Below are 25,710 nucleotides of genomic sequence, written 5' to 3'. Positions count from 1 at the left end.
TGTTCTTGTCCGAGTCTGTGGTGAGCAAGAGACTGATCATTCAGCTGCAGGAGCGCAACTATTTCATAATCAATGTGTCGCCACATGTCAACAACTCATTGCCCACCATCTGAGACCCCTTCGCCACAGGAGGCCGAGAGGCTGAGATAAGACCCTTGGCCCGGGACAGGAAGCGGAAGGCTTCGATCATGGAGAACTTATTCAGGGATAAAGATGTTTGGATATTAGGGAGTGTTTGTCTGGTTGCTACTTTCCTGTGGGGACGCCTGTGGAAAATATTCTCCACCAAGAAGAGGGGGAGGAAAACCCAGTCTGCAGACGTACAGGTAATACAGCCTGAGGGGGGGTGTGCACCTGTGCTACAGTTCAACAGGTGAAATTGGGAACATGCCAGAAGTTCATTCAATCTGAGTGAATAGCAGGACAGTTGTAAAAAAAGACATCAACACGTTTGTTTTTATTGTACTCAGCTGTCATGTTGAGGATTAAGGCTGAGCCCAACATGCTGCAGGCCTGCATGAACCGGAAATGATCTAATGGATGTTATCACGTTATCACCCGTACTGAAGCTGCCTTGATGCCAAACTAGATTTTCTTTTCTTGTTTCTTTGACAGGTTTGGCTAAAGTCGGTATTGTTTGTTGCCTTTTTACCAGAGGGTAATGTTTTACTGTTTGTTAGTCATTAAGATAGCAGTAATGTTTTAACAAGCTGTAACAAATTGAATTGGGTATAAAGTTAGGCCATAGACCAAGGAACAGGTGACAAGATTTTGTTCTTAAATTCTTTAGATAACATCAATGGATGCACATATTTAAACATTATTTGCTGCAAAACATTAAAATATTGGAAAAAAACAAACTTGCATTTAGATCTGAAACATAAGCACCTTGGACACAATCATGTCAACATTTTCTGATAAGGCATTGTACATCTTTTAATCCATTTATTGTATCATTTTTTTAGATATATAGCAGGAAGAATTGCCTTTTAAAATTAAATGGACAGATTTCGAGTATTGGAAGCATTGGAAGATTCCTGCGCAATCTGACTTCTTTCTAAGCAATGACACAGTGAAAACCTTTGTTGGCTACATTTGGATCTCTATACTTCCTGGCAGAGCTTCGGCTTGTTAAGCAGAGCAGTAGCTGGACACTTTGAATGCAGGTGGCCATATTATCATACTTTCTAGAAAGATCCTGAAATATCTTAGCACAGCAATTCCGGTACTTTATGGGGGGCCTAGTTTCTGGTTTCACTCTGGGAAGAGGAGTTGTGTTACTGGTGTTGTTAACATGTTTCAGAACTGGATCATGTAGCTCATTACTGAGTTATATTTTCTGTTTACTAGGAGTTTACTGTATACCAACAGTAAAACTAATGAGCTTAGATATCTGTATTATTTTCTGCTGTTGGGCTGAACTGCTAGAGTGAACTGAACAACTTGCTTTGACCACACAATGCAACAACAACAGTTTTTGGCAAGTGAAGGATCCCTCTGTAGCCAGTGTGTGAGCACGAGACTGTCAATGGAAAACATCTCACATGTGTCAAACATACTTGTCACCAGCAGTGACGTCTTAACAGGCGGCCTGTGCCCTCTACGCTGCACATACCATGTTCAGTATGATCCAGTTTATTAGGTTATAATAATCCAGCAGGGGGTAGACGTAATTGAGATAGCGTGAGAGTTGTTAAAGCCTGTCAGTGTCAGCTTAATATTTTTATTAGTCTCAGTTTTCTTGTCTTGGCTGACAGTGGGCTCATTACGGCTGGATTTATAACTCACTGTATCATGACCTTAAGGTCTTAAATTGAATACAATGTGATAAATAATAATTCAGGCTGATGTGAGAGGATTCAAAGTAAAGTTTGCTTTTTGTACAGGTAAATCCTCTAGAATTTAGATATTTGTGAGGGACTCACATAACCCAATTATGCACATGTTTCATTCATGCCAAGGCTCCACTAACCTGTAAACAAGTGAGAGCATCTTCAGTTGAACAGGTAGGATTTTCTTCTTCAACTTCAGGTTTACACGTAAAAAGCCAGCATGCAGTATCCTGAGAAAATCAAAAGTGTAAAATGTTAACCAGAGAGAAAAGGCCCACATACCTGTGACTTTTTGCAGACATTTGGCAGCTAATTGTTATTATGCTCTGTTGTTTGTATTCATGCAACAGAACATTTCTCATTATATTAAACTGAGTTTTTACTCTCACTTTATGGCTGTTAAAGTACAATAACAGTATACAATCAAATCATTTGCGCCACATGACTCCTGTGATGCTACATTGACCAAACAATACTGGATTATCTTCTCCTGATCTGTATCTTCTCACAATTTTAACAAAACAATCTAATAATTCCAGGTAGACAATTATAAATATAAAATAATAAGCTACAGGATAAACTGTTAAACATTTTTGTTTTATTTTTGCCCAAAATACAGTAATCTAATTGTAGTGTTGTGTCTTTTTATAGGTTCAACTATTATAATTATGTGGATAGTAAATGTGTTAAACTTTTGACCTTAAAACGTATAACTTCAACATCAAGAGAGGAAGGTCAATTGTATGCATCTCTTAGACCAGGGACCTACAGTATACAAATAAATGTATTTGTGTGAGACTTGTACAAAGTATTCTGTAGCTCGTGCTAATTCGCGTGAGCATGACTAATGTGACAAGGGCTGCCTCTGTTTCTCACACTCACATAGCTCAGACCAAATTAGCACACTAACAGAGCCAGCAATAGTTTCATTTGATTTATAGAAGATTTAAAACGACAATAGAAGGTCATTTATGACGTAATGTGTGTATTTGTATTATCTTTGTACTCCAATCGACATAAGATTTTATAAAAACACTATCTCTACTCCTTAATTTGAAGTAATTTCTTGATAAACTAGATGTTTGGGTAGGATATTAAAGGTGGGGTAGGTACGTTTGAGAAACCGGCTCGAGATACACTTTTTGTTATATTCCATGGAATGCTCTTAACATCCCGATAGCAATGAATATCTTAAGTGCTTTGACAAAAAATGTCATCTGTGGAAGCCGTAGTACTGTAAAAAGTACGACCAATCATTTTAGCCGGCCCGGCTAAAATAACTGGATGGCCTACCTGCCTGTCAGCCTTCCATCTGTGCACAAACTTATCTCGTGCCCTCATTGGTCATGTGCGCGTTCGTGTGTGTTGGAGGAGGGGCTCTGTAAGGAAGTGGCAGATTTTCTCCGGTTGTGTATTTTCAAATTCTAGCGATCTCGAGCCGGTTTCTCAAACTTACCTTTAAGTGAGGAGTCAACATCAAAATGTCCATTTTGATTAAATACAGAAAAACTGGAATGTCCTGGTTTCCCAGTGGTTTTTATTATAGGCATAAGGTAACACATACAAAGCAGATTGTTTGGTTATATATGTGCAATGGAAAAAATATTTTCAAAATGATTCCTATTGGTATCTCATGTTTTTACTTATTTAAATATACTCAAAACTAAGTCACATTTATTTACATCTATATACATTTATTAACCTTTATTTATTTATTACATACTGATGTATGATAAAATTACTCCTGAATATATCCTTTACTAATAATTAATTAATTAAAGCTCCATTTCAAATTGTTGAATTTAATAATGTTAATGTTCTCTTTATTATAAACCGAATAAGTGATTTAGTTTAAGAGGGGATTACCGGTACTGTATTTCACATTAATCAGTAAGTAGACTATATGTACTTTGGGTACATTTAAAAATCGGGGTCTGCAATTCTTTTTTTTTTAGGGACCAAGTTGACCAGAACCTACATTTGACTTGGATCCTGAGCTCGAGAGGCTCCATGTTTCCTCCTGTGGGTCTTCTTGCTATGGGGACTCCAGGGGAATGTGTTTTTTTCGCCGGGACTCCTCTGGCCTCTCGGGTGGTGTCCACTTTCAGACGTTTGCATAACTCATTACCAGCACAGTGCTGATACATGGTGGTCGGGCCTAACACACACAAATAAAAACAACACACACTTTCAGTACACACAAGAGAAAGTGCTTTTAGTCTTATTTTCTGAGGTGAGCTGCAGAAGTTAATCAACAGAAAGAGTTTAGGGTTAACATAATTTTCATCATTGACAATTATAATTATTTTGCGGTTGAGATCAAGACTGCTTAACTGCCTCCAGTCTTCCTTTAATCCTAAATGTGTCAGTAGTACACTGGTTGAGTAAAATTAAATTAGGGCCGGTTACATTTCTGCATGGCTGATGAGGAGAGATTAAACAGGTGATTGGGTAAGGGACTGGAGGGAAAGGGGTTATTAAAGGATGTGCATATGGGAGTGATATGAGGTGACTGGGACAAGAGGAAAAGTCAGAGGAAATTGGTGGACAGGTAGAAAAGGTGCATTTTGAGACGCATACTGTAGATAGGTTTATGCACTCCACATCAAATGAATAATGTTTGTGCGAAAGCAAAGCAGCAATCATCATATGAGCAGTGCTGTTTTACATCACTAAAAAACATACCACAATGCAAAGCTTTTACTATATGAAAACGACAAGGCAAGGCTGGCAAGGCTGTTCCTCAGACAGGAACATAGTTTTGATGATTCCTAAATATTTCGATTTAGGGAGAAAACTAAAGGTATTTAATCAGTGAGGAAATGGCAGTGTGAAAGTGGTTTACAAGCTGACCCAGTAATATAATATTAAATAATAACAAACAAAAATTGTGATAAATGAACTTTTTCAATTATCAAAGTGATGACAGGCTCTGCTAATGAAATTCGACAGACAAGAACAGCTAAGTTAGCTTGGCAGCATATCAGTGAAATTGGTGCAGCAACAATTTAAATACAATTTAGCCAAAAATGTCGGTGGAATAAAAATGTTAGAACTACTGTACCAGAAAATACTTAGCCTGGTGAAGTGAAGACATTCGCCACTGGTGAAGTAATCTTCAGAAAAAGTCCAACAGCCAAGACACCAAGGGCACCTGAGAGAAAAAAAGGTGCCCTTGGTGTGTTTCATTACGTGTTGATAGAAATCAACACGTAATGAAATAAGACCCCACGGTTTGATGATTGATAGGTGTGTGGGCTGTCTTTCATTTTGACACACAGAACAATGGGGGCTATCCACCCTTATCCACAATGTAAGGTTCACAATTCACACAGCCTCTTCCCTCTTCTCTCTGTGAGGAGCAGCAGGTTCAGCTTTCAGAACAAAGTAACAAAACACAAAATTGCATAATGTTTTTAAATATGTTGTGTAGTAATAGATGTATTTATTTTCTTCTCAAGAGTGTACCAGAATGTGTATTTTATGTTAGTATTTCAAAAAATCTGGATTGGCTCCAGGTCACCCTTTTTATTTACTACAAGACAAATGTGCCTTTTTATTTCATAAAGTTCAATTTTGATTGAGACAGGGAAATAATCTAAACCTCACGCATGGTGTTTCACTGTCAAGGGGGGCGATATAGCGTGTATGTAATTACATTGCAAATACTGACTTGAGCCCCACCACTGTATGGGTTAGCCCTACTGGATTACTCGACAAAAATACTCTGGAGCCACCACTGCTTCTGTGTGTCTGTGTGTGAGCGTTTCTGTTTTCAAAATACCAAACAGATCATGCATTTTAGCCATGCCTCATTTCGCTCTATGTGCTGTTCTCCAGCCCTGTTTTTGCAGGGGGCTGATTCTGTGAGCTGCAGCTGACCATGCCCCCCTGCAGGAGAGGGGAGCCGTGCTCTGATCAAGTCAGAAGAGGGGGAGAAAAATAGATCTCCGTCCTCCGTGTTTTATTATATAGAGTCGTTATTCATTTGTTTTAAAGCTCAATAAATAACAAAGAAGACCTTTGACCGGCACTTTTCAAATTTTCTCCGGAAGATTTAAACTTTAACGGACATCTTGACCGGCGAAAGAAAACCTAACTGAAACTCTGCCGCACGGTCCCCTCGTTCCTTGGAAGAGGCGGAGAGGTGGGTGTTTGTCATCTGCTGGTGGACTAACCGGAGAGAATTACAGTGCTTGCCTCGACGGGGAGGGATTGCATTGAATTAGAGCAGCGGGAGCAAACGCTTGCCTCGGGGAGGAAGAAAAAAAGCCACAGCGGAGAATAAACAGAAGTGTAACCATGGTAACCATGCGCGGGAAGTCTTCTTCGTTGCTTTTGTGGCAGACTATAGCGCCACTTACAGGCCTGGCATATGTACTACAGCGTCTCCAGCGCTTTCGAGCGGCAATGGCCGGCCGTGGCCCAACCCCACATTCCCCTGATAGGTGGAGAGTTGGCCCAATAGCCGTAGCGCCACCGTCCTGACGTCAGGACAGTGTTCAAATCTGGATCAGTTTTGATCAGATCCGTTGCAGCCCCTTTTTTAGAGATTTGGGTATGGAGGAAAATAGAGAGGGTTGTGTTTTCTGACACTTGGTGAGTTCCCTGGAACACCGGGGACACATATTTATGTATAAAAGACGTACAAAAGTGCATTTTGCATGATAGGTCCCCTTTAAGTAAATTAAAACATGTAGAAAGATCCATAATCCATTCAGTATCACAAAACCTAAATCTCAATATTCAAGTATCAATATTTCTTGGGTCGTGATCAACAATCTTTCTCTAGAATTGCTGACTCCACCTTTTGAGGACTGACATTAATGGCGCTTTTCCACTGCAGCACATAGCACGGTTTAAGCCCGGCCCTCTTTTTTTGCTTTTCCAGGGGTAGTTCCGGCTCAGGGCTACTTTTTCACCTTTTTTCTGGCCCTCCAAAATCAAGGTGCTTACCGGGCCAACAACCGGGCTGAATATGCTAAACTAGTGACGTAAACACTCTCGACTGCTGATTGGTCAGAGAGAATAGCTGGCAAGAGGGGGCTGCCTACAACTACAACAAAATGAACATATTTTACCGTGATTTAATTGTAATACACGTTTTCAAAATGATGCCGAAGTAACTACATACTGATACCGGTTAGTAAAAACCATGAATTAATGCTTTGACAAGTCTGCAGACAAGACGGCAGGCAGTTTTATGCAGCGTCGCTCCGCCCGCCGAACAGCCGATCGCCCCGCCTACACTGCGTTACTATAGTTACTACCCCAGTAACTAAACTGTAATGGAAAAGCAGCATAAAGTGAGCCTGGCCTACCAAGGCCTAACCATACCGTACTAAGCCGTGCTAGGTCCTGCAGTGGAAAAGCGCCATTAGCAACTGGGGGTGTTTATGGTCTGTCACTATGCACAGTAGATCTTATGGCAAACATTGGTTGGATTTGTGTGAATACATCTGTGTTGAGGGGATTAGGTCGGGGTTCAAGGCAACCAGGGAACAGTTGGGCGTGACCCTAAAACCAAAATATCACCTATTGCTTTTAAATTCCCAGGTAGAGCTCAGCAGGTTCTGTGGATAGAAGAGAAGACCTCTTCTCCCACCCAGTGGTAGCAAGATAGAAGTGCCCTTTCTTTATAATCGCAACACTGTAAAGCCTGCTGTTGGTCTTGCATGCTAATTTCCTTCAATCATACTCTGAACATTGCTGTTAAAATGTTTGCAAAAAACACCAGATATTTTTGCAATAGGATCAAAATGTTTGCATTATTGTTGTCAAAGTTATATTAATCTGAGCAGTATAACAATACAGTGCTGTTCGATATACAGATGTAGCAGCTTATTTCAGACTCCAGTTTACAGCTTCCTGCCTGCTACCTGCCAGCTACCTGTAAGGATATTTATTCCAAAATACATTTAGTTGCTCCAACAATGTTCACAGATTATGAATAACTAAGGAAATACATTTATTTAGAAACATTATTTCTTTTTGATTAATTGATATGTTATTTATGCGTTAATGTACACATTTTAACATGTGTCTTTTCTTAGTTTTGGTGGACTTTCTAACACTAAATGGTGGCACAGTAAGATGTGACATATCCTGAAGTTAAAGCGCCAAATAATAAACGTTATAATATGGAATATGTTTATGTTTTCATTTTCCTCTCAATAAGTGTTTAGTTGAACTCCGAATAACCACCACATTTTTGAAATCGTTATGTTTTTAGATTTCCCATTCCCATCATTTGTTGGCCTGTTTACTTAATTGAAGTAACATTTTAGATATTTGTTTGAATCATTATTCAAGTCTACACCACTAATTTGAGCAGACGCTGTGACACTGAGAGCAAGACGAGGATACAAGATCCTCTACTGAAATTCTCCACTAAGCCCTGCTGATTTTGTATGTATGTGTTTATGTGTGAGTTTGCGGGTGGTGGGATTGATCATTCCGAAAGGGCAGAAGTCACAATTTATCCTGAATCCTCTTTCAAAAGCCCGTCACTCCCAGTCATCTTGTTGTTGTTACATAACACTGATGTCCAGCAGTGAACTTACAATAACCGAGGGAAGTGTGTATTTAAAAGTCTGGGCGCATACTTGTGTTGGTTATGTAACATATTTACAGGGCCAAAATGCCATCCCCAGCCCAAACGCATGTATATTTATATACACACACACACTTTGCTGACGTTATACAGAGCCTCTTTTCCATGAAAGGAATTTCTTAGTGTCTGTCCGAGGTCATAACACAGACCTGGACGCATGTTATCACAGCAGCTGAACTGTGAAAGTACAGACTGTCATCAGCCAGTGGTGACACAAGTAGGTTTGTCAGATAGAAAAGCAGCAGGTGGAGCCACAGAGATAATGTGTAGCCTTCTTTCCATTGCCATGTACACGCCAGACATCCATCCTCAAGCACCGAGAAATTATGCACTGTAAAAAGAGAATTTTGAAATGACCTCAACCCTGCAAAATATCCTAATGATTCCATCAAGCGCATTGCATGTCAAGCTGGTCATTTTGGTATCCAAAGATACCGAATATATCAGGGTGAATATTTAGAACATTTATTAAAATGTGGATTTTTGGTTTGAATATTTATTCAGATTTCACAAGTGTATATTTGTAATCGCACATCGGTGTGTTGCAACTGATCTGGTTGCCTTTATTAATATCCATTAGTGTAATTGTTCTTTTGTATGCTTTTGTACAGTCATAGTCTAATATAATCACTGTTGTAAGGCTTTATCTTGTGAGACTAAGTGGTCATTGTGTGTTCAAGTGAAATAATGATTTCAGATGTAAAGAAAGATAGAATACATCACAAGATGGTTAGAAGTTATCAATGTTTGCTTAAATTAAAGTGGAAAAAAAAGTAGTGTGACACTTGACCTTAAAAGGCATTATAATGTTTAATGTGTTTTTATTATTGTTGCAAAGCATTACAAATATATATGAGTGTATTAAACTATGATCAAACATTGATATCGGCAGATTGTAGCACATTATGCCTTATAGATGTCGAAAGTGCTCCCTCCTTTTGCTATCCCGTTCAGTGAAACCCGCTGGGGGTGAACTTGGAGAACTATAGGCTTAACAAGTTGTCGGGGACCATTTCAATGCAATTATTTTTGGTCTCAGTGTGTGGGGCGAGTCATCTCGATGGTATGGTGAAGCCTTTGTGGTCAGGGATGCCATTTGAAGGGGAAACCCTGGATGATTCAGGGACCCCAGAGTTGGACTAGGGCCCTCGAACATGCCACAGATCAGAGAGCCGTCACTGAGCTATGGTCAGGTGGCCCTACATTTCTAGTTTATGACCAGGCTCAGCTAGTAGTCTGTCTTATTTAAGGAAGGCTTGCAGGTTCAGCTCATGAGCCTCTAAAAGATAGTTAAGATGTTTTGAAGTGGTCCGGTATGAAGTACTTATTCATAGCCAGTCTACTATCTACTGTAGATGGCAGTAGGCATGCAAAACATATTTAAGTCGCATACAAAAATGCCCTCCAAATACACACAATATATGTTTGAATGTTTGCAATATTTTGACAATGTTTTACGGTTTTACTTTGATGCGAGACAGCTATTCAGACTACTATCTCTGCGACGGCAAGCTAAAGAGGATATTGATGCTCTCGCCAAAGCCCCCAGACAAAAATAACTGTTTTTTTTAATGGTGTCTGGTGGCTTTGGTGAGAGAATAGATATGACGGCTTCAGTTCCACATTATAAAAGACTGCAAGGTGAAACTATTCTAAATATATCGTACATGTAAATATGTTTTGTAGGCCTACAGTACATTGCCTGGTTTCTGTGAACAACTATACTAGACATTTGAACTATCCCTTTAAGGTATTTAAAGTTTACAATCCCATGCAATGAATCACATTTAGGCCACAGTAACCATACTGTATGAGTGAATATAAATGATTGAAGACTTTAATAGACTGCCTGTCATTGTATGATACTTTTGTTGGAATCGATGTAGTGACATAATGGAAGCCAACTCTATTTCTGGAAAGCTTGTATGTTACTAAGTGCAGTAAAGAAAGTCTCAAATATGGAAATACATTGCAACTCTTTGAAAAATGTGTACTTTAAGGAGTAACTTTACTGTATTTTCCTGTACTGAACTTAGCCTACAGTACCACTTTCACCACAACAGAAGCCATTAGCCTGATTCACAGTCTATTATTGCACTATTGGCTAAAGCTTGTTGCATTCATGTTGTTCGGGTCATTGCACTGGAGTGATATTGGATTACTGGTCAGTCTGCACTAGAATAAGCTTTATGTATTGTCTGTGTCTTCCTGCTGAGTAACTTTATATGTAGTGAGAGGGCGAGGCTGCGTCATTCTCATTCCTAAACAGTGCTTCTATACCACGATGGCTCTCATTTTACCATGTAACCTTTTATGACTTTGGATTTCAGAGATTGTCCAACAGGGTACAGTTCTTTGTCCCCCCGGAGCAGCTCTACTTCTCAGTCCTTTCGTGTTGGGCTGAAGGCAGCTGAAGCTACAGTTACCAACGATCACCTTTCTAGGTTAACGTGGAATAAGACAGGATGGGCAGTGGCTAGCTAGCACCCTAGCATGCTCATTTCAGTAGATAGCTCATATTCTAGAGTGGTTAACGTTTTTTTCTACATAAAATACGTCAGTAAATACCCCACCTGTGAATGTCTATGTGTGAAAAAAAACACAGTTGCTAACAAGAGACTGCAGTGACATTAAGCCTTCTTTAGTTTAGCGGTGTTGATGTGAAGATGTAACGTTAGCTTTATACTTATGGCAATGGCATTTACTACAATAATAAAGGTGGTGGTATGAGGTGCTATAATCCAAAATCCAATGGAAAAATCCCACTGACTCTTTGTTGATGGAGCCCTATTATTGAAAGGTTTAGTGACCACCAACAGATTCAACTTGGTTGTTCAGAAACCTATGGGTGACTGTGCATATTTTATACAGTCCTAGATAAAGGCTATTAACTGTTTACTGATTTTTGTCAAGACATGTCCCTGTTCCGTTTAATGCTTTGTTTTACGCCAAATCTAGGTGGGGTGGCCCTTTTAAATTCTTGGATATCTAAGAGTTGCAGTGCTGTATGTCAAGCTCAGACAAACAAAGTTGTATGCATTTTGAAATGCTAAGTTAATGTAAAACTCTTAGGAATCAGTGATCTCCTTTTTTTATTCAGTATATTTCCACAGAATGTACTGTACTCTCTGCAGTTGTCCTCTTTCCTTCTCACCTTAGCTGGTAAATAGGCAGTGGGGATACGAGTGTTGGACCTGGCAGCTGAGGAGCTGTCTGTACTGGGAACAGTGCAGGGGACAGGCTATAGGTCAGGTTTTTCCGGTGCTGACAGATGGAGGCCAGTATATAGGCGCCGGCGCTTTGTCACCCTGCCCACTCCAGATATCACTGTACTGTGCCGTGTCACAGTTTGAGGTCAATGTGCGCACTCAGACACGTCTCAATAAGCGTCAGTCATTCGTGAATATGAACTTCCGTTTCCATGTGTATCTGTGTCAGTTTAACCCTTTTTAATACTCAGCAACAACACGTGCAGTTGGTTTCCTGTCCCACAATACCCTTCTCCACTGTATAAACAGTTCTAAGGTGTCAGGGGGATCACCTGTTTCCTGTTTTCTTCTGTTGTCTTGTCCCTCACTTTGCACGGACAGTGGATCTATTTTGGGAACAGCAGGCTCTTGCGGACTAAAAAAACATACCTATACCTTTTTTGCAACTTTTATTTTTGAAATGTTTGATGTGAGAGTATTTAGTTTCAGATTCATAGAGCCATTTTTTTTCTTTTCACAAAAAAATATTTTGCATGATAACATTTTGGATAGAATTAATGCATTATGTTTTCTTAAATAGCTTTTATTGATTAATTTTTTTCAGAAAGTCTTGACCTTGGGAATTTGTGGCGTTTATGTAAAGTTCTGCTGAGACATGAACAAATCAGTTGTGAGAAGTGTGTGGTATTTGACGAGGTTCAAAAATACACACAATGCTTGCGTCCGTACCAGAGGTCCAAGTGGTTAATAACGTTTTTGGCACCTTGCACACGCTAGCACCTGTCATCCCAACTTCCTATAATAGAACAATGTGAAAATCATATAACCCAAATACAGAATCTGAAAACAAAAATCCTCGTTTTACGCCATATACTGTATCAACGGACGTTTACATCTACTGAAAATAGTGTACGAGTTCTTTATCCACAATCAGAGTTGGGATGTTCTTCTTCTCTGTCTTTATTGGCTGTAGGTTTTATTTGTTTGTCTTACTTTTTACGGCGTCATATTTCAGTCCCGGATTCTTCGAATTCTGTCACCTGACTGAAGGGCTTTTTAAGTGTCTCAAATGTCACATAGCTTTCCCCTCCAGCATCTCCCCTTAACCCTCATCAATCCCCAACTGCACACCAGAGCCCTCAGCTCTTATCACTGGCCACTCACTCCCTGACGTCCACGGGGGGCTGCGCTTTAATTTGGAGGACAGTCATTTGCTATTCTTAAAACTCAACTCAACTCACAGTGTTGAGGGGAGAGATCTCTGTTCCCCTCGGCTCTTCTGTTGGTGTTCCTTAGCTGTTAATATGTTTTTTGCCGTCGTTTCCACCGAACCTGCGTGACAGTGAATGGACTGAGTGAAACCATTTTCTGCTTGTGAGGAGATCTACTGTTCAGTCATGAGCTCCAGCCTTGTCAACTCTTTGGCCAAAGTCTACGATCGGAATCCACTTCACGCTCAGAAGCCTGGTGGAAGGAAGCTCTCACTCAATGGATCAGACAAGGCCCAAGCGTCTCCATCACCACCTTCCTCGCCTCAGGATGCCGCCTTGCGCTGTGTGGAGAGCAGAATGGACTCTTTGAGCTCTCAGATGGAGCGCTTGCTCAACATGCAGCAGACCGTCCTGACCCGGCTGGACGGCTTGTCCCAAGACGTCAGGGGCATGGGTCAGGATCTGGCCTCGATGCGTGGGGATGGCCGCGGGGAGAGACGTGAATCTGGGGTGGAGGCGGCCTGCCGAGAGCTGTGCGAGGCCATGGAGAGGGCCAGCGAGCGGATGGACAGTCAGGGACGCAGGCTGGATGGGGTGGAGAGGCTGGTGGAGGGCACCCAGCAGGTGATCAGCTACATTGGGGAGGTTGTGAAGAGCTCCAGGCTGGTGGAGCTGCTGTTTAAACAGCCTGGGAAGAAGGCGATGAAGAAGGTGAGAGATTTAACATTAGAAGTGAGGTTTTCCTGCCTCAAAGTCAAATTATTTTCCATCATCTCAATCACTTTGTGGCATTGCATTGTTCTAATTGTGCTTCTATTACTGTGTGTTGTGTCAAGACAGGCAACATAGTGAGAGGTCTAATTGCATTGCGGTCATGGCGTCGGACGCATTATGTGCTGTCCAAAAGGTTGCAAATCCTCTTGATGGAATATGTGACCCGTTCACAGTCACATAATAAATAGCTGGCTCTAAAAGTCAAAGTCAACTTCATTGTCAATCTTCTGTGTTTGAGACACAGACAGGGAGATCTGTTTCTCACAATCCAGAGGAATACAAGTTAAAATATCTAAAAAATACCTATATAATCAAACATAGACACATATATACAAATTCCCACATTAAGAGGCATCAATAAAACATAAAAATATAAAGGCACAGCAGTCAATATATACAAAATAAGAGTCACTAAGAAACGGATGAAGATGAATATATTACAGTAAAGTATATCTACACTAATGAAAATGATTCTCCATAGCAGCATAGTTAAAGTGTCTGAGTTTGTACTACCTATCTTTTAACCGTTTTCTGTATTCCTTCCATGCATTTAAAGCTGCTTCTCATTCTCTATACCTCATGATATTGCTCTTTGTATCTATTATTAGCTCTGCAGTAATTCGACATGTTGTCCTCTGTAATGTAAAGTATTTTTTCTTCGTTGAGTGATTGTCATTTGCTTCTGGGGTGTAAATGATTAGATCCAGACTGGTTATCTTATCCATGTCTTTATCAGCAGTGTGTTTGACTGCAGCTGCACAGGCTCAGTTTACCTTCGGTCTGCAGTACATAATGTTTTTACTTTTATTAAATCTTTGTAATATTAATATTGTGCCAAGCAGTGTTGCACAGCTTTTACTACCCTGTCTTCAAACAAATATTTGTATGATTTCTGCAGTGGTAGAATGTAAGAGAGTTCATTTACTTAATTTGTAGGGTACTTGTACTTCACCTTTTTTCATTGTATGCTACTAACTAAACTTTGAAAGCCAATATTGTACTTTTTCCTGCAGTACATTAATTTGACAGTATTTTTACAGTTTTATATTTTTAGCTAATACAAAATATAAATCAACAAATAAATAAACATATAGAAAGTAATTATAGGTTAAGATATTGAGCAGCAGTTTATGAACTTATTCAACTGAACTCCGATTCTAACTGCTGTGATGAAGACGTGCATCAAAATCATAATCCAGTATTTTTTTAATATGTATGATTCTGAAATGGGCCAGTACTTTCACTTTTGGTACTATAAGTATATTTTAATCCCAATTATTTTGTATTTTTACTTTTTGTACTTCATTCTATAATTAAGTATTGCTGCTTTTACTCAAGTGAACGTTCTGAGTACTTGTTCCACCACTGTTTAAATTACATATATTCTTCCATAATTGTGCCACTTCAGAGGTTGTTTTTAGGAGTTAGTTTGTGGTTAAGCATGATTTATTAAACAGTAAGACATATTAATAAAAGAGAAACCATAGCATGGATCATCTGAACGACATTCTGTAAAGTGTTCCTGATTGAACATAAATGTGTATTAATAGTGCATTTGTTTATTAAGCACTCTTTGTGTGGGAAAGTGAATGAAATATATCCCAGTGTTGTACAGTATGCGATACATGTGACCTTTCTTCTTTGTCCTGGAGGAGGCCTCTGTGCCACAACACATTACACCTGAGTTACAGGGGCAACTGTAGCAACAGGGAGAAACACTTTGTGCTTACTATGCTAATATAAACACGTATATGACCACGCTGTTCCCTTCAGGAATCAAACTCGGAATCTTTGACATGTAAATAAGAAATGCTGCATAGCACACGCCAGGGTTTAAACCGGCTCGAGATCGCTAGAATTTGAAAATACACAACCGGAGAAAATCTGCCACTTCCTTATAGAGCCCCTCCTCCAACACACACGAACGCGCACATGACCAATGAGGGCACGAGATAAGTTTGTGCACAGATGGAAGGCTGACAGGCAGGTAGGCCATCCAGTTATTTTAGCCGGGCCGGCTAAAATGATTGGTCGTGCTTTTTACAGTATTACGGCTTCCACAGATGAAATTTTTTATGGATTTTTTGTCAAAGCACTTAAGATATTCATTGCTATCGGGATGTTAAGAGCATTCCATGGAATATAACAAAAAGTGTATCTCAAGCCGGTTTCTCAAACTTACCTACCCTACCTTTAATCTTTGTTTCTCCCTTTTACCAAAGGATGACAAGGAAAAAGCCAAACTGAGCCTGAAGGGTTCGAAGGCCCAGAAGAAGAGGAGACCTGCCGACCCATCAGGTAGCCTCAAACAGGAAATAACTGCACCTCAAATCACCTGAGTTTATATTGAGACGTGCTTTTGTCCACTATCAGCTGAAATATATGGACTAGCTCAACATATATTGTATTTTGAAGGCTAACATTGATATTTTGGTGTTTTAAAATATGATGATTTATGTTTTTCTTTTACAAAAACACATGTTTTAAAGAAATACTTCACCCAAAAACATTATTTTTCTGGCTTGCGACCAAGTTGAAGGAAGAACCAAAATGTAAACATGTTTTTTGATGGAATGAAGCACAACAGGACACATTTAACCTGGATTTAACTGATTGTTTGCAAGTTGTAAACAAATGTTTCAATATAGTCTTTTGATTCTTTGTTCCTCGGAGAGGCCTGGGAGGAATAAAACCATTTTTAAAGAATTCAAGGTAACATGGGCTGAATAATTGATATGCAGATGGCTGATGCATTCACTTAAACCAACACTCTTGATAAATATATTTCTTAGAGTAGATGATGTATTTACTTTTACCAAAATGGTGGCACACTATGTGAAAATCACCTTCTAGTGGACAAGGTATGCAATGGTGATGCTTTTTCTGAATAACCTAGGAACCGAGTTTGGCATTTTTAATTGACCATTTATCAAGCCACTAGCAAGCTTAAAAATATATAAAATATAATATATACTAGTGTGCATTATAAGTCAACTTGATAAATTCAAGTGTTGTGTATTTTTGCTTTGAAAACAGTTTGGAAGTTTCAATGTCACAGCATTTAAGACATTTGTAAAAAATGTTATTTGGTTTGTTTATTCCCACAAAGAAACGTCCTCCTTCAATGAGCCGGTGCTGCAGGAACAGTTGGAAAAGCTCAACAGGCAGAACACTGAGCATTCCCATGGAAAAGCAGAGGCCGACAACCAGAGGGGGGAGGGGGGAGGAAGTGGAGGGAAAAGACAGGAGTCGGCAGAGCTGATCCTGAACGGACAATTCACCGCTGAGGCCGAGTCAGAGGACAGGAAGAAGGGCACACACTGGAAAGAGGAGGGGGGGGATCTCTTCCAGGACTCAGAATCAGATGAAGTGGAGGAAAAAGTAGAAGATATTAGTCCAGAACAGACTGTGGAGGATGATGGGAATAAAAAGCATATAGGAGAGGCAGAAGAGTCATCAACATTGGATAAAGCCCCTCTCTCACCACAGGAAAGGTATTTTTACTAGACAATACAATTTCAGAGTTATAATGAATAATAATAATAATGCATCACATTTTTAATTAGAGTGCTTTTGCAGGTGCTCAAAGCGCTTTTACAATTACACATTACACATACAGTATTAGACATGTAAGAGTCATTACTGTGGACATTACCCACAGGAGCAAATTCGGGTGAAGTGTCTTGCCCAAGGACACAACGGCCTGACGCAGTGGGGGCCGAGGCGGGTTTCGAACTAGAGTTCACCAACGCCCCTTGATCTGATGATCGTTATGATTATTAGTTAGTTTAGTTAGTCATTATTAGTTATGATTTAATTTAAGTCACAGGACAAGATCTGTCAATATTGTGTTAATTATATGTCGTTATTATTTGAATGTATACATGTCAAAGGAGTAACGTTAGAGTAAATCATTTGGGTGTGGGAGGGTGGGAGAATCAAAATTGAAACAGTTTCTTCATGTGTAGCTCTGAGGAGGTCAGCGATGTGGCCACTTGCAGCAAACGTCGTGTCACTGAAGAAGACCTGGTGAAGGACGACCTCAAAAAAAGCAGAGTGGAAGATGAGGAAGGGAAAAATGCTGAGGTGGCAGAGGAAGGAGCGGCTCAAGCCTCCAAATCTGAAGAAGTAAAAACTGAGGTGGAAGAGGAGGGGGAGGAGGGAGAGTCAGCAGAGAAGGAATTTCTTCTTGGTGAGACATTGTGTTTATACAATGCATGACTGCAAAATAATCCAAGAAAATAAGAGAATACTTTAGAATATGGGGGTTTAGCTACTTTTGATAATGTGTGATATATGATTTATTTCCCATAATAAGAAAAATAACTTTTAAACAAAGGGGCCCGTTATGCTTTTATGGGTTTCCCTGCCCTGTACTGGGTTTATAGGTATTTGTGTATGTAAATGTTTTGCAAAGTCTTAAATCACAAAGTTCACGACACAAACGCCTCAATTACACTCCCTTGTTTTCTTTCATAACATAATGACATCACTACGTAACACTCGTGCTTCTATTGGCTAGCGCTCCAACACATTGTACGTGATAGGCTAAGGGGTGGTTCATCTCTAATTGGTTGACCAATCACAACATAGCTGTCCAGCTAACCAATCTGCGCAGACTGGGCTCTGGTTTCAGACAGAGGGTGAAAAGAGGTGCTGCAGGACAGGTAGTATGTGAAAAATAAAGAGTTTTTGAACATTAAATCATGGAAACATGTCTCAAATAATACAAATATGAAACCTGAAAATGTACCTAAAAGGGCCCCTTTAATTGTACTTTACTGCATGTCATCCCCTGTCTCTCCTAATGTTCTAGTCTTTCTTAATCAAGACAAAAACTTAAAAAATACCCTGAAAAAGAATGCAATGCAATAGCAACCTTAGTATTCCCTGCTTTTGGTACTGTTTAAAATGGATTTGTGCCATATTCATGTGCTGCAGGCTCTCCATGTAGATCCAGTTTGGTTGTTAGTTGGTGACATTTAACTTTTCGTGCTTCAGACTTTGAAGCAGATCCAGTGTCATAACACCATGGCTGTTTGAGCGTCACTAACATGTGAGCCGGCACAGCTGGCAGAGCAGATAATGAGACATTGGCATGCTGCTATTTTGATCCACTTTGTTTCTGGGCCCTCTTACCTCAGACTCTGTTTTCAGCAAAGCAAGTTCTATTATTTATTTAATCTTAATTTCTTTATCGTTTCTCCAGACGTAAGCCCTCCACCGCAAGCACCTTTCGACCATCGCATTGTGACTCCCAAACCCCACCAGATATCCTCCTATTACACCATCAACAGAGACGAGGTCCTGGGAGGGTGAGTACCACCAGATACCCTCAAGAGTTTGTTTTCATATCGCTCGGTTACAGCGCCCCCTCTAATGAAATAACACAGGACCTCACAGCCTGGGAGAGGGGACGCCCTAATAGTTTTTTTATTTTAGAAACCTTTTTATTGCCACTCCCAAAGGGAATTACATGAGGGGGCACTTGCGAAAAAGCGGGCCCCTCTGATGTATAGACTAGTGCTAAATCCTGCCTCTCAAGATAGAGATTAGCCCTCAGCACGCGAGAACATTTTTCACATTACTGACATATTGGCACAGTACATAGCCCTAATTACTGTATGGGTGAAGAAGCCAGTATGATAATTACATATCATTTTATAATGTCAATTTATCTGAGTAGCTTCTAGAATTAGTCGATTCTTTTTTGGAAAAAACGAATTAAAAAAACTAATTCCAAGAGCACAAACTTTCCCCCCCCCCCCCCCCCCCCCCCCTCCCTCCACCAACAGTCCAAAATAGACAAATTTACAATTATATAAAACTTAAATTGTTCTGCATGAGATGCTGAAACTAGCAATAAAATTTGAATTTGATAATGATAAATAACTAAATAATTACTGTTAGAAAAATCTCATTCGTCACTGGCTTTAGTTCCAATATCAGGATACATGAATTTATTTATCCTTGCAAGAATGGAAGTAATCATCACATACGGTACATATGGTACAACTAGTTCCCCGAACAGTGTCCTTCACATGCTTATACACAAGAGAGTGTTACAGTCACAAGATGCAGAATACCGGTCCAAAGCAGTATTCTTTGCTTAGTTCAGATTAGCTAAGGCCTGCGTAAACAATAAACATGACAGTCATATGTCTATCTCTAATCATCATGTTAATCGTTGTCACATATCATATGCCTAAAACAGTGTGTCCTGATGCTTTTCTAGGTAATCATACATCCTGTTACGTACCAACTTGCACGTACACAGCTACAGTTGGTTATCATGTGCTACTCTGATATAGAAAGAGTACATTCAGTATTTTCCCAACAGTTACAAACACAACATTTAAACAGTTGTTTCTGTTGATGTTGATTTTATCAGCACCAGATTAAGTGATGTTTTAGAAATCCCAAATATCTTGTTTTTGGACCTAGGCTAGGATAATTTATAATGATTTATCTTCTCATACTCTGTATCTTGTATTTATGTATTTGACCCCTCTCTGTGTTTCTCTATCAGGGGACGTTTTGGGCAAGTCCACAAGTGCATAGAAAACTCGTCCAATCTGATGTTGGCTGCCAAGATCATTAAAGCCAGGAGCCAGAAAGAAAAGGTGCAGTAATAAGCAATTCAAGCTAAATACGTATCATTGCTAAGGATCATAAAGGATTACATTTTAAAAATAGATTCAGCTCAAAAACCCAGAGTGTGTGGACATGAGAATTTGTCAGCCTCTTTGTTCCTTTTGTAGGTTGTCACATACAAAGAATGTTTTGTTGTTTTGTTGGTGCATGTAAATATATAAAAGCAACCTCTGCAAAACAGTTTAAAAAAAATGGTTACAATACAAAATAAGATATGCACGTTTTACAGTATCTGTTTTACATTTATTTTGCTGATCCTTTTACCCAAATAGACAATAAGTGCATTAAACTACATGGGTACAACCAAACAGTTGAATGGATTATGCATGTTGTACATTATCTTCATCAAATACGCTTTACTGGCTAGGTGCCACATTTACAAACATGTGACATTTTTATTCGCTTTTTAATGGAAAGCATTTTCTGTAAAGCAGCTGCAATAAGTCTTTGCTTAATAAATTGCTTACACAATGATATATTACATTACAGGTCTGTCATATTTTTGACAGAGCAAACAACTTCCTCTTACATGCAACCTTAGAATCTTGACTTGCAGACATTTGCCGTTAATGAACTTCGATACATTTTGCCAGTATAACAGTCTGAGATTCTGATGACTGAGTCTTCTGTCTGTCTGTCTCTCAGGACGTGGTGAGGAATGAGATCCAGGTGATGAACCAGCTGAACCACCCCAACCTCATCCAGCTGTACGCCGCCTTCGAGTCGCGCCATGACATCATCCTGGTGATGGAATAGTAAGTCAGGGTTCCTATGTCGGTACTCAGTATGTACCCTCATATGTTTTCCAAGATCTTCCTTGCTGTAATGTGTCTGCGCTTCTCTTTGTGCCGCAGTGTGGAGGGAGGGGAACTGTTTGACCGCATCATCGATGAGAACTACAACCTGACAGAGCTGGACACGGTGCTGTTCATACGCCAGATCTGTGAAGGCCTGCAGTACATGCACAAGATGTACATCCTGCATCTTGACCTCAAGGTAAACCCTGCTTCAAATTAGAATCTTAAATTCTCTCATTAAGAAATATCTTATGTTGCTGTCATATTGATGTTTACTTTTTTCCAATCCAAACACAAGTCAAATATTGTATTCCATAGCTTATAATCTGTTGGTTTGAGTCTCTTTCTCACTTTTTAGTTAATTTAAGTTGAAGATGCTTAAAGCACTATTTCTTTTGGAGTTATAATCCACATAGGGAAGGATTTGTCTGAAAAGCAGTATCAAATTTAAACAATTGTATTTGTTTTATATTCTGTTTTTATAATCCTTCTTTTTTGTTACTTTTCAGCCAGAAAACATTCTTTGTGTCAGCAGAGCTACTAACAAGATTAAAATCATTGACTTTGGCCTGGCCAGGAGGTAAAATCATCATTATGTATACCGTAGTTCAAATGTTATTGATTCTCTCAGACTCTTATATGTCTGCTTGTGTTTCTCTGACAGGTATAAACCCAGAGAGAAGCTGAGGGTCAACTTTGGAACACCTGAGTTTTTAGCTCCTGAAGTCATCAACTATGAGTTTGTCTCATTCCCCACAGACATGTGGAGCCTGGGCGTCATTATGTACATGCTGTGAGTTATGGGATGCTCATTCACATAGATGTATATTTGCACGTATAGATTTAAAGGAACAGAGTAGCATCCCTGATCTCTTTCCTCTTGTTCCAGGCTCAGTGGGCTGTCTCCGTTTCTGGGAGACGATGACAACGAGACGCTGAACAACATCCTGGCCTGTCAGTGGAACTTTGAGGAGGAGGAGTTCAAGGACATCTCCGACGAAGCAAAAGACTTCATCACACTTCTGCTGGTGAAGAGCAAGAGCTGGAGGATGAGCGCAGCGGAGTCCCTCAGACACCCCTGGCTGTCAGACAGAAGTCTGCACTATCGACTAGATCAGAAGGTAATGAACCACGCTGAGTATTTAGCACCGCCTGAATGCACAAACAAATATATTTGTCCAATCAAAGCTCTTGTTTCTCCTCTTCGGGTTAATTCTTAGGTGGCACAATGCTTGTTTAAGCTGTATCTAAATTTAAAGCAGTCGTGAAGTCTGAACTGTAAAGCCACAAATAATTATGAGATTCAATATGATAGGCACAAACATTTGCTTCTTTAAAATGTACACCTTATACATTTGAATTTGTTTGATATTATTGTGAGGGACACTTTAGTCAGTAGGTCAGGAAATTAATAAAGTAAGGGATAGTGACATTGATCCAATTTAAATGTTTATTGTCAAAACATATACAAACTTACGGTGTAAAAATGGTGTGATGCCTGACTCCTAAACCCTAAAGCCACTAGGATAACTCTGACATTTTATTTAACGGGGCCCTGTTATGTTCATTTTCAGGATCATATTTGTAATTTTAGCCTCTACTATGACATGTTTCTATGCTTTAATGTGCAGCACCTCTTTTCACCCTCTGTCTGCAACCAGAGCCGAGACTGCTCTGATGGGTTAATTTGTCAGCTCTGTTGTGATTGGTCAACCAATTAGAGATTTTCCGCCCCTTAGACTATCACATACAATATGTTGGAGTGCTAGCCAATAGAGTGTTACGCAGAGATGTCACTGTTACAGAAGTAAACAAAGGAGTCCAATGGAGGCGTTTCAGGCAGGGGGGAGTGTGTGGAAAAGAAACTCCTTCTGGAGGGTACTTTGGGATTTTAGCCTTTGCAGACCATTTACATGCACAAAAACATAATAATAATAATATAGGGCCCCTTTAAAAGGGAAATAATATGAAAAATTATATTTGACAGTGCTTGTGCACATACATTCATGTACTAACCAGGGGTTGGATTGAAGCGTTGGCTAAATGAAATGTAATGTAATGTAAAAAGAGACAGGCGCTTGGCAGATCACAGTGACAGTTTGTAAAATGAACACAAACAAGTTTTCATACAGGTATTTTATGCAATGCACTAATTCATAGGATCCTCTTTCATTGCAGAAAAACAAGTGCCACTCCACACACGCCCCTTCTCCAGAGAACCAGACAGGTGAGATTAATACATTCCTAATAGCTTGTACTGTAAATAACGTTTTCTTTTTACATTCTGGCTACTATAATCTTCAAACCTACATTTATTTTCTCCATTTCCCTCCCAGAAACACTGTGAGGCCTTCAGCATGCCTTGTAGAGCCCTGGAGCTCAACACTGGACCAATGCTGCTGTACCTGTATGGCTACTGGATAACTACTCTCACATCCTCCTGTCAGCTTAGCTTAGTTTAGCTTCGTTAGCTCTGATCTGAATAGTGTGAGGCCCATGCTTACTGTCCTGTAGAGCACCAACCTTCAGACTGACTCGGTGGTGTGTAGAACGACCCATATTGCAATGGTGAATCCATCATATTATACACAAAAGTCCTGAACAACTGTCACTTCTTCCACATCCACTGCAGTTGGAAAAGGTGAAGAAACACTGAAGAAAAGTAACTTAGCATCAAACAAGTTGTTCTCTCTCTGACAATGTACTGGTTTGTTGCATGCTTTGCACCTTTTGGCCTACTTCTTCAAGGTTTAGCAAACATTTTTAAATAAAATATAGACTGAATGCTTTAATATATTTTTGTGAATACAGATTTTTTTCTTTTTCTTTTCATTTACAAGTCTTATTGAAATGTGTTTATTTCTTGAACATAAGGTAGAGGTAGAACTTGGTTGAAGTTGAAGTCACACCACGTTAATTTATTATGTATATATCACAACACTGCATCCTCTCATTTCCCTGGAAAGTGAAGACATCTCAATGACTGAATTCGGTTTGGAGCCATATTCAGACTGCATTTCTGGTACATTTTCACTGTAGACTTGATTGCTTTCTTTATGCGTTCATGCCACTAGCTTGCCTTTGCTTGGGCAGTTTGGAGTAGCCCTCTCACCTTCCATGAAGGCACAACAGACAACAGAATACTACCTATGAATGATTCGTGTTTATGACTGAAGTGGATTTTTATGTTCATTTATTTACTGGTTCAAACGCCAGACTGTACTTGAGGTGCAAAGCTTTTCTTTTCAAGATGGGATTTATTTACAGGGAAGAAAAACAGGATTTCACGTAGTTCTGCACATGTATGCTCTGAATGTGTAAATGCACACTTCAGCTTGACGGACAGCCAACAACAGAGAGGACACCAGTCTGTATTTTATTGTCCTTTTATTTCTAATACATGGGAAGTTGGATTAATGTTGTTCACTCAGTTGTCGGTTGCTCCAAGTAGAAACTGAAAAGCTTTGTGATTTTGTTTATTTGAATTTATGATACCTTTTTCAAGTTTTCTTGTGTAATAATGAGATTATTAAATGTAGAATATAAATAAGCAAACAAATAAAGCACACCAGAAAACATTTGAAGTGTTTGTGAAAGTTAATTTCTTTGGAAATAAAATGTGAATATTGAAATTGTGTGACACTTGCATTGTAATTGTACTGAGTCATATATGAAAAATATGCCTGAAACGCCTCCATTATACTCCTTTGTTTACTTCTGTAACGTCACTACATAACACTTGCGCTTCTATTGGCTAGTGCTTCAACACATATAGCACTGATAGGCTAAGGGGTGGGACATCTCTGGTTTGAGACAGAGGGTGAAAAAATGGAGGCTTGTCTGGTGCCTTCCGCAAAGCAATAAATATTGGCAAAATGTTAGCATATCAGATATAGGCAACAAATAAATCATACATTTGATCAGTATCAATGGTTATTTGAAGTACTTATGAACAACTGCAAAGTTTGTCATCACTTCACAAGGTCAGCGGCTGAGATTCCAAACCTCTTCTAATAACTAAGATCCAACTATGCTCCCCTCAGTATCATTCACCTGGAACAACAAACACCTCTCAATGCACAGGGAGGGATTATTGCCTTGCTAGGGAGAGTAAAAGAGAGTGTAGGAAAGAGAAGATGACTAATGTAGTAGGTCAAAGTAGAGAAATCTTGGATAGGAAAATTAGGGCATCTTTCATCACCTGATATGTTATTTTATGATCTATTCAAGTCAGCTTTCCAACTGGCTTATAGTTCTGGTTTAACACTGTTCATTTAAGCCTACCTGTGGCATTTAACATTCAACAAAATACCAGATTACGGTCCAAAGATGATCTTGATTCATCAGCGTCAATCAGCATGTGAAGCAAGTGAGGGAGACAGGAGCGGAAGAGGAATTACGGCTCCAACCCAAATCAGTTTAGTTGACATACATCATTTTACAATCTCATCTCAATAAAATCTCTGACATCTTCATTTCAATCTCAGAAAAAATAGACAAAAGCTTTCTGTTCTCTAATTGGATAAATAATGGGATAGTAAGGGTATTCAAGCTTTTGAGAACAAACATACTGAGACTGAACATGGGCAGATAGGCGTATGAATCTTATTTTTATGATCC

The 25,710-nt window shown here is 39.5% G+C and overlaps 1 protein-coding gene across 2 annotated transcripts; it reads left to right on the top strand.

Moving 5' to 3' along the window:
• mylk4b (myosin light chain kinase family, member 4b) lies at window positions 1–24,651 on the top strand. 2 transcript variants are annotated; one of them, XM_034146431.1, is made up of 13 exons: window positions 1–326; window positions 15,862–15,937; window positions 16,749–17,133; window positions 17,608–17,831; window positions 18,849–18,954; window positions 20,169–20,262; window positions 20,939–21,048; window positions 21,148–21,289; window positions 21,600–21,670; window positions 21,755–21,883; window positions 21,980–22,211; window positions 23,269–23,317; window positions 23,427–24,651. In XM_034146431.1, the coding sequence occupies exons 1-13, from the start codon at window positions 189–191 to the stop codon at window positions 23,435–23,437; spliced, it is 1,767 nt and encodes a 588-aa protein (XP_034002322.1). In that variant the 5' UTR covers window positions 1–188; the 3' UTR covers window positions 23,438–24,651. The 2 variants fall into 2 exon arrangements, with proteins under 2 accessions (XP_034002322.1, XP_034002321.1); XM_034146430.1 differs by lacking the exon at window positions 1–326 and adding an exon at window positions 12,906–13,576.
• Window positions 24,652–25,710: the final 1,059 nt, after the last annotated feature.

This window comes from Trematomus bernacchii, unplaced genomic scaffold (assembly GCF_902827165.1).
Source record: "Trematomus bernacchii unplaced genomic scaffold, fTreBer1.1, whole genome shotgun sequence".
Classification (NCBI taxonomy): domain Eukaryota; kingdom Metazoa; phylum Chordata; class Actinopteri; order Perciformes; family Nototheniidae; genus Trematomus; species Trematomus bernacchii.
This window is presented reverse-complemented; position numbering and strand designations above follow the sequence as displayed.

Bases quoted from the DNA above. Each gene is read 5' to 3' on its own strand.
- mylk4b (XM_034146430.1), top strand. From the start codon at position 13,052: ATGAGCTCCAGCCTTGTCAACTCTTTGGCCAAAGTCTACGATCGGAAT. The intron at 15,938-16,748 runs GTAGCCTCAAAC...ATTCCCACAAAG, and splicing joins GAGACCTGCCGACCCATCAG to AAACGTCCTCCTTCAATGAG. The intron at 20,263-20,938 runs GTGCAGTAATAA...TCTGTCTCTCAG, and splicing joins CCAGGAGCCAGAAAGAAAAG to GACGTGGTGAGGAATGAGAT.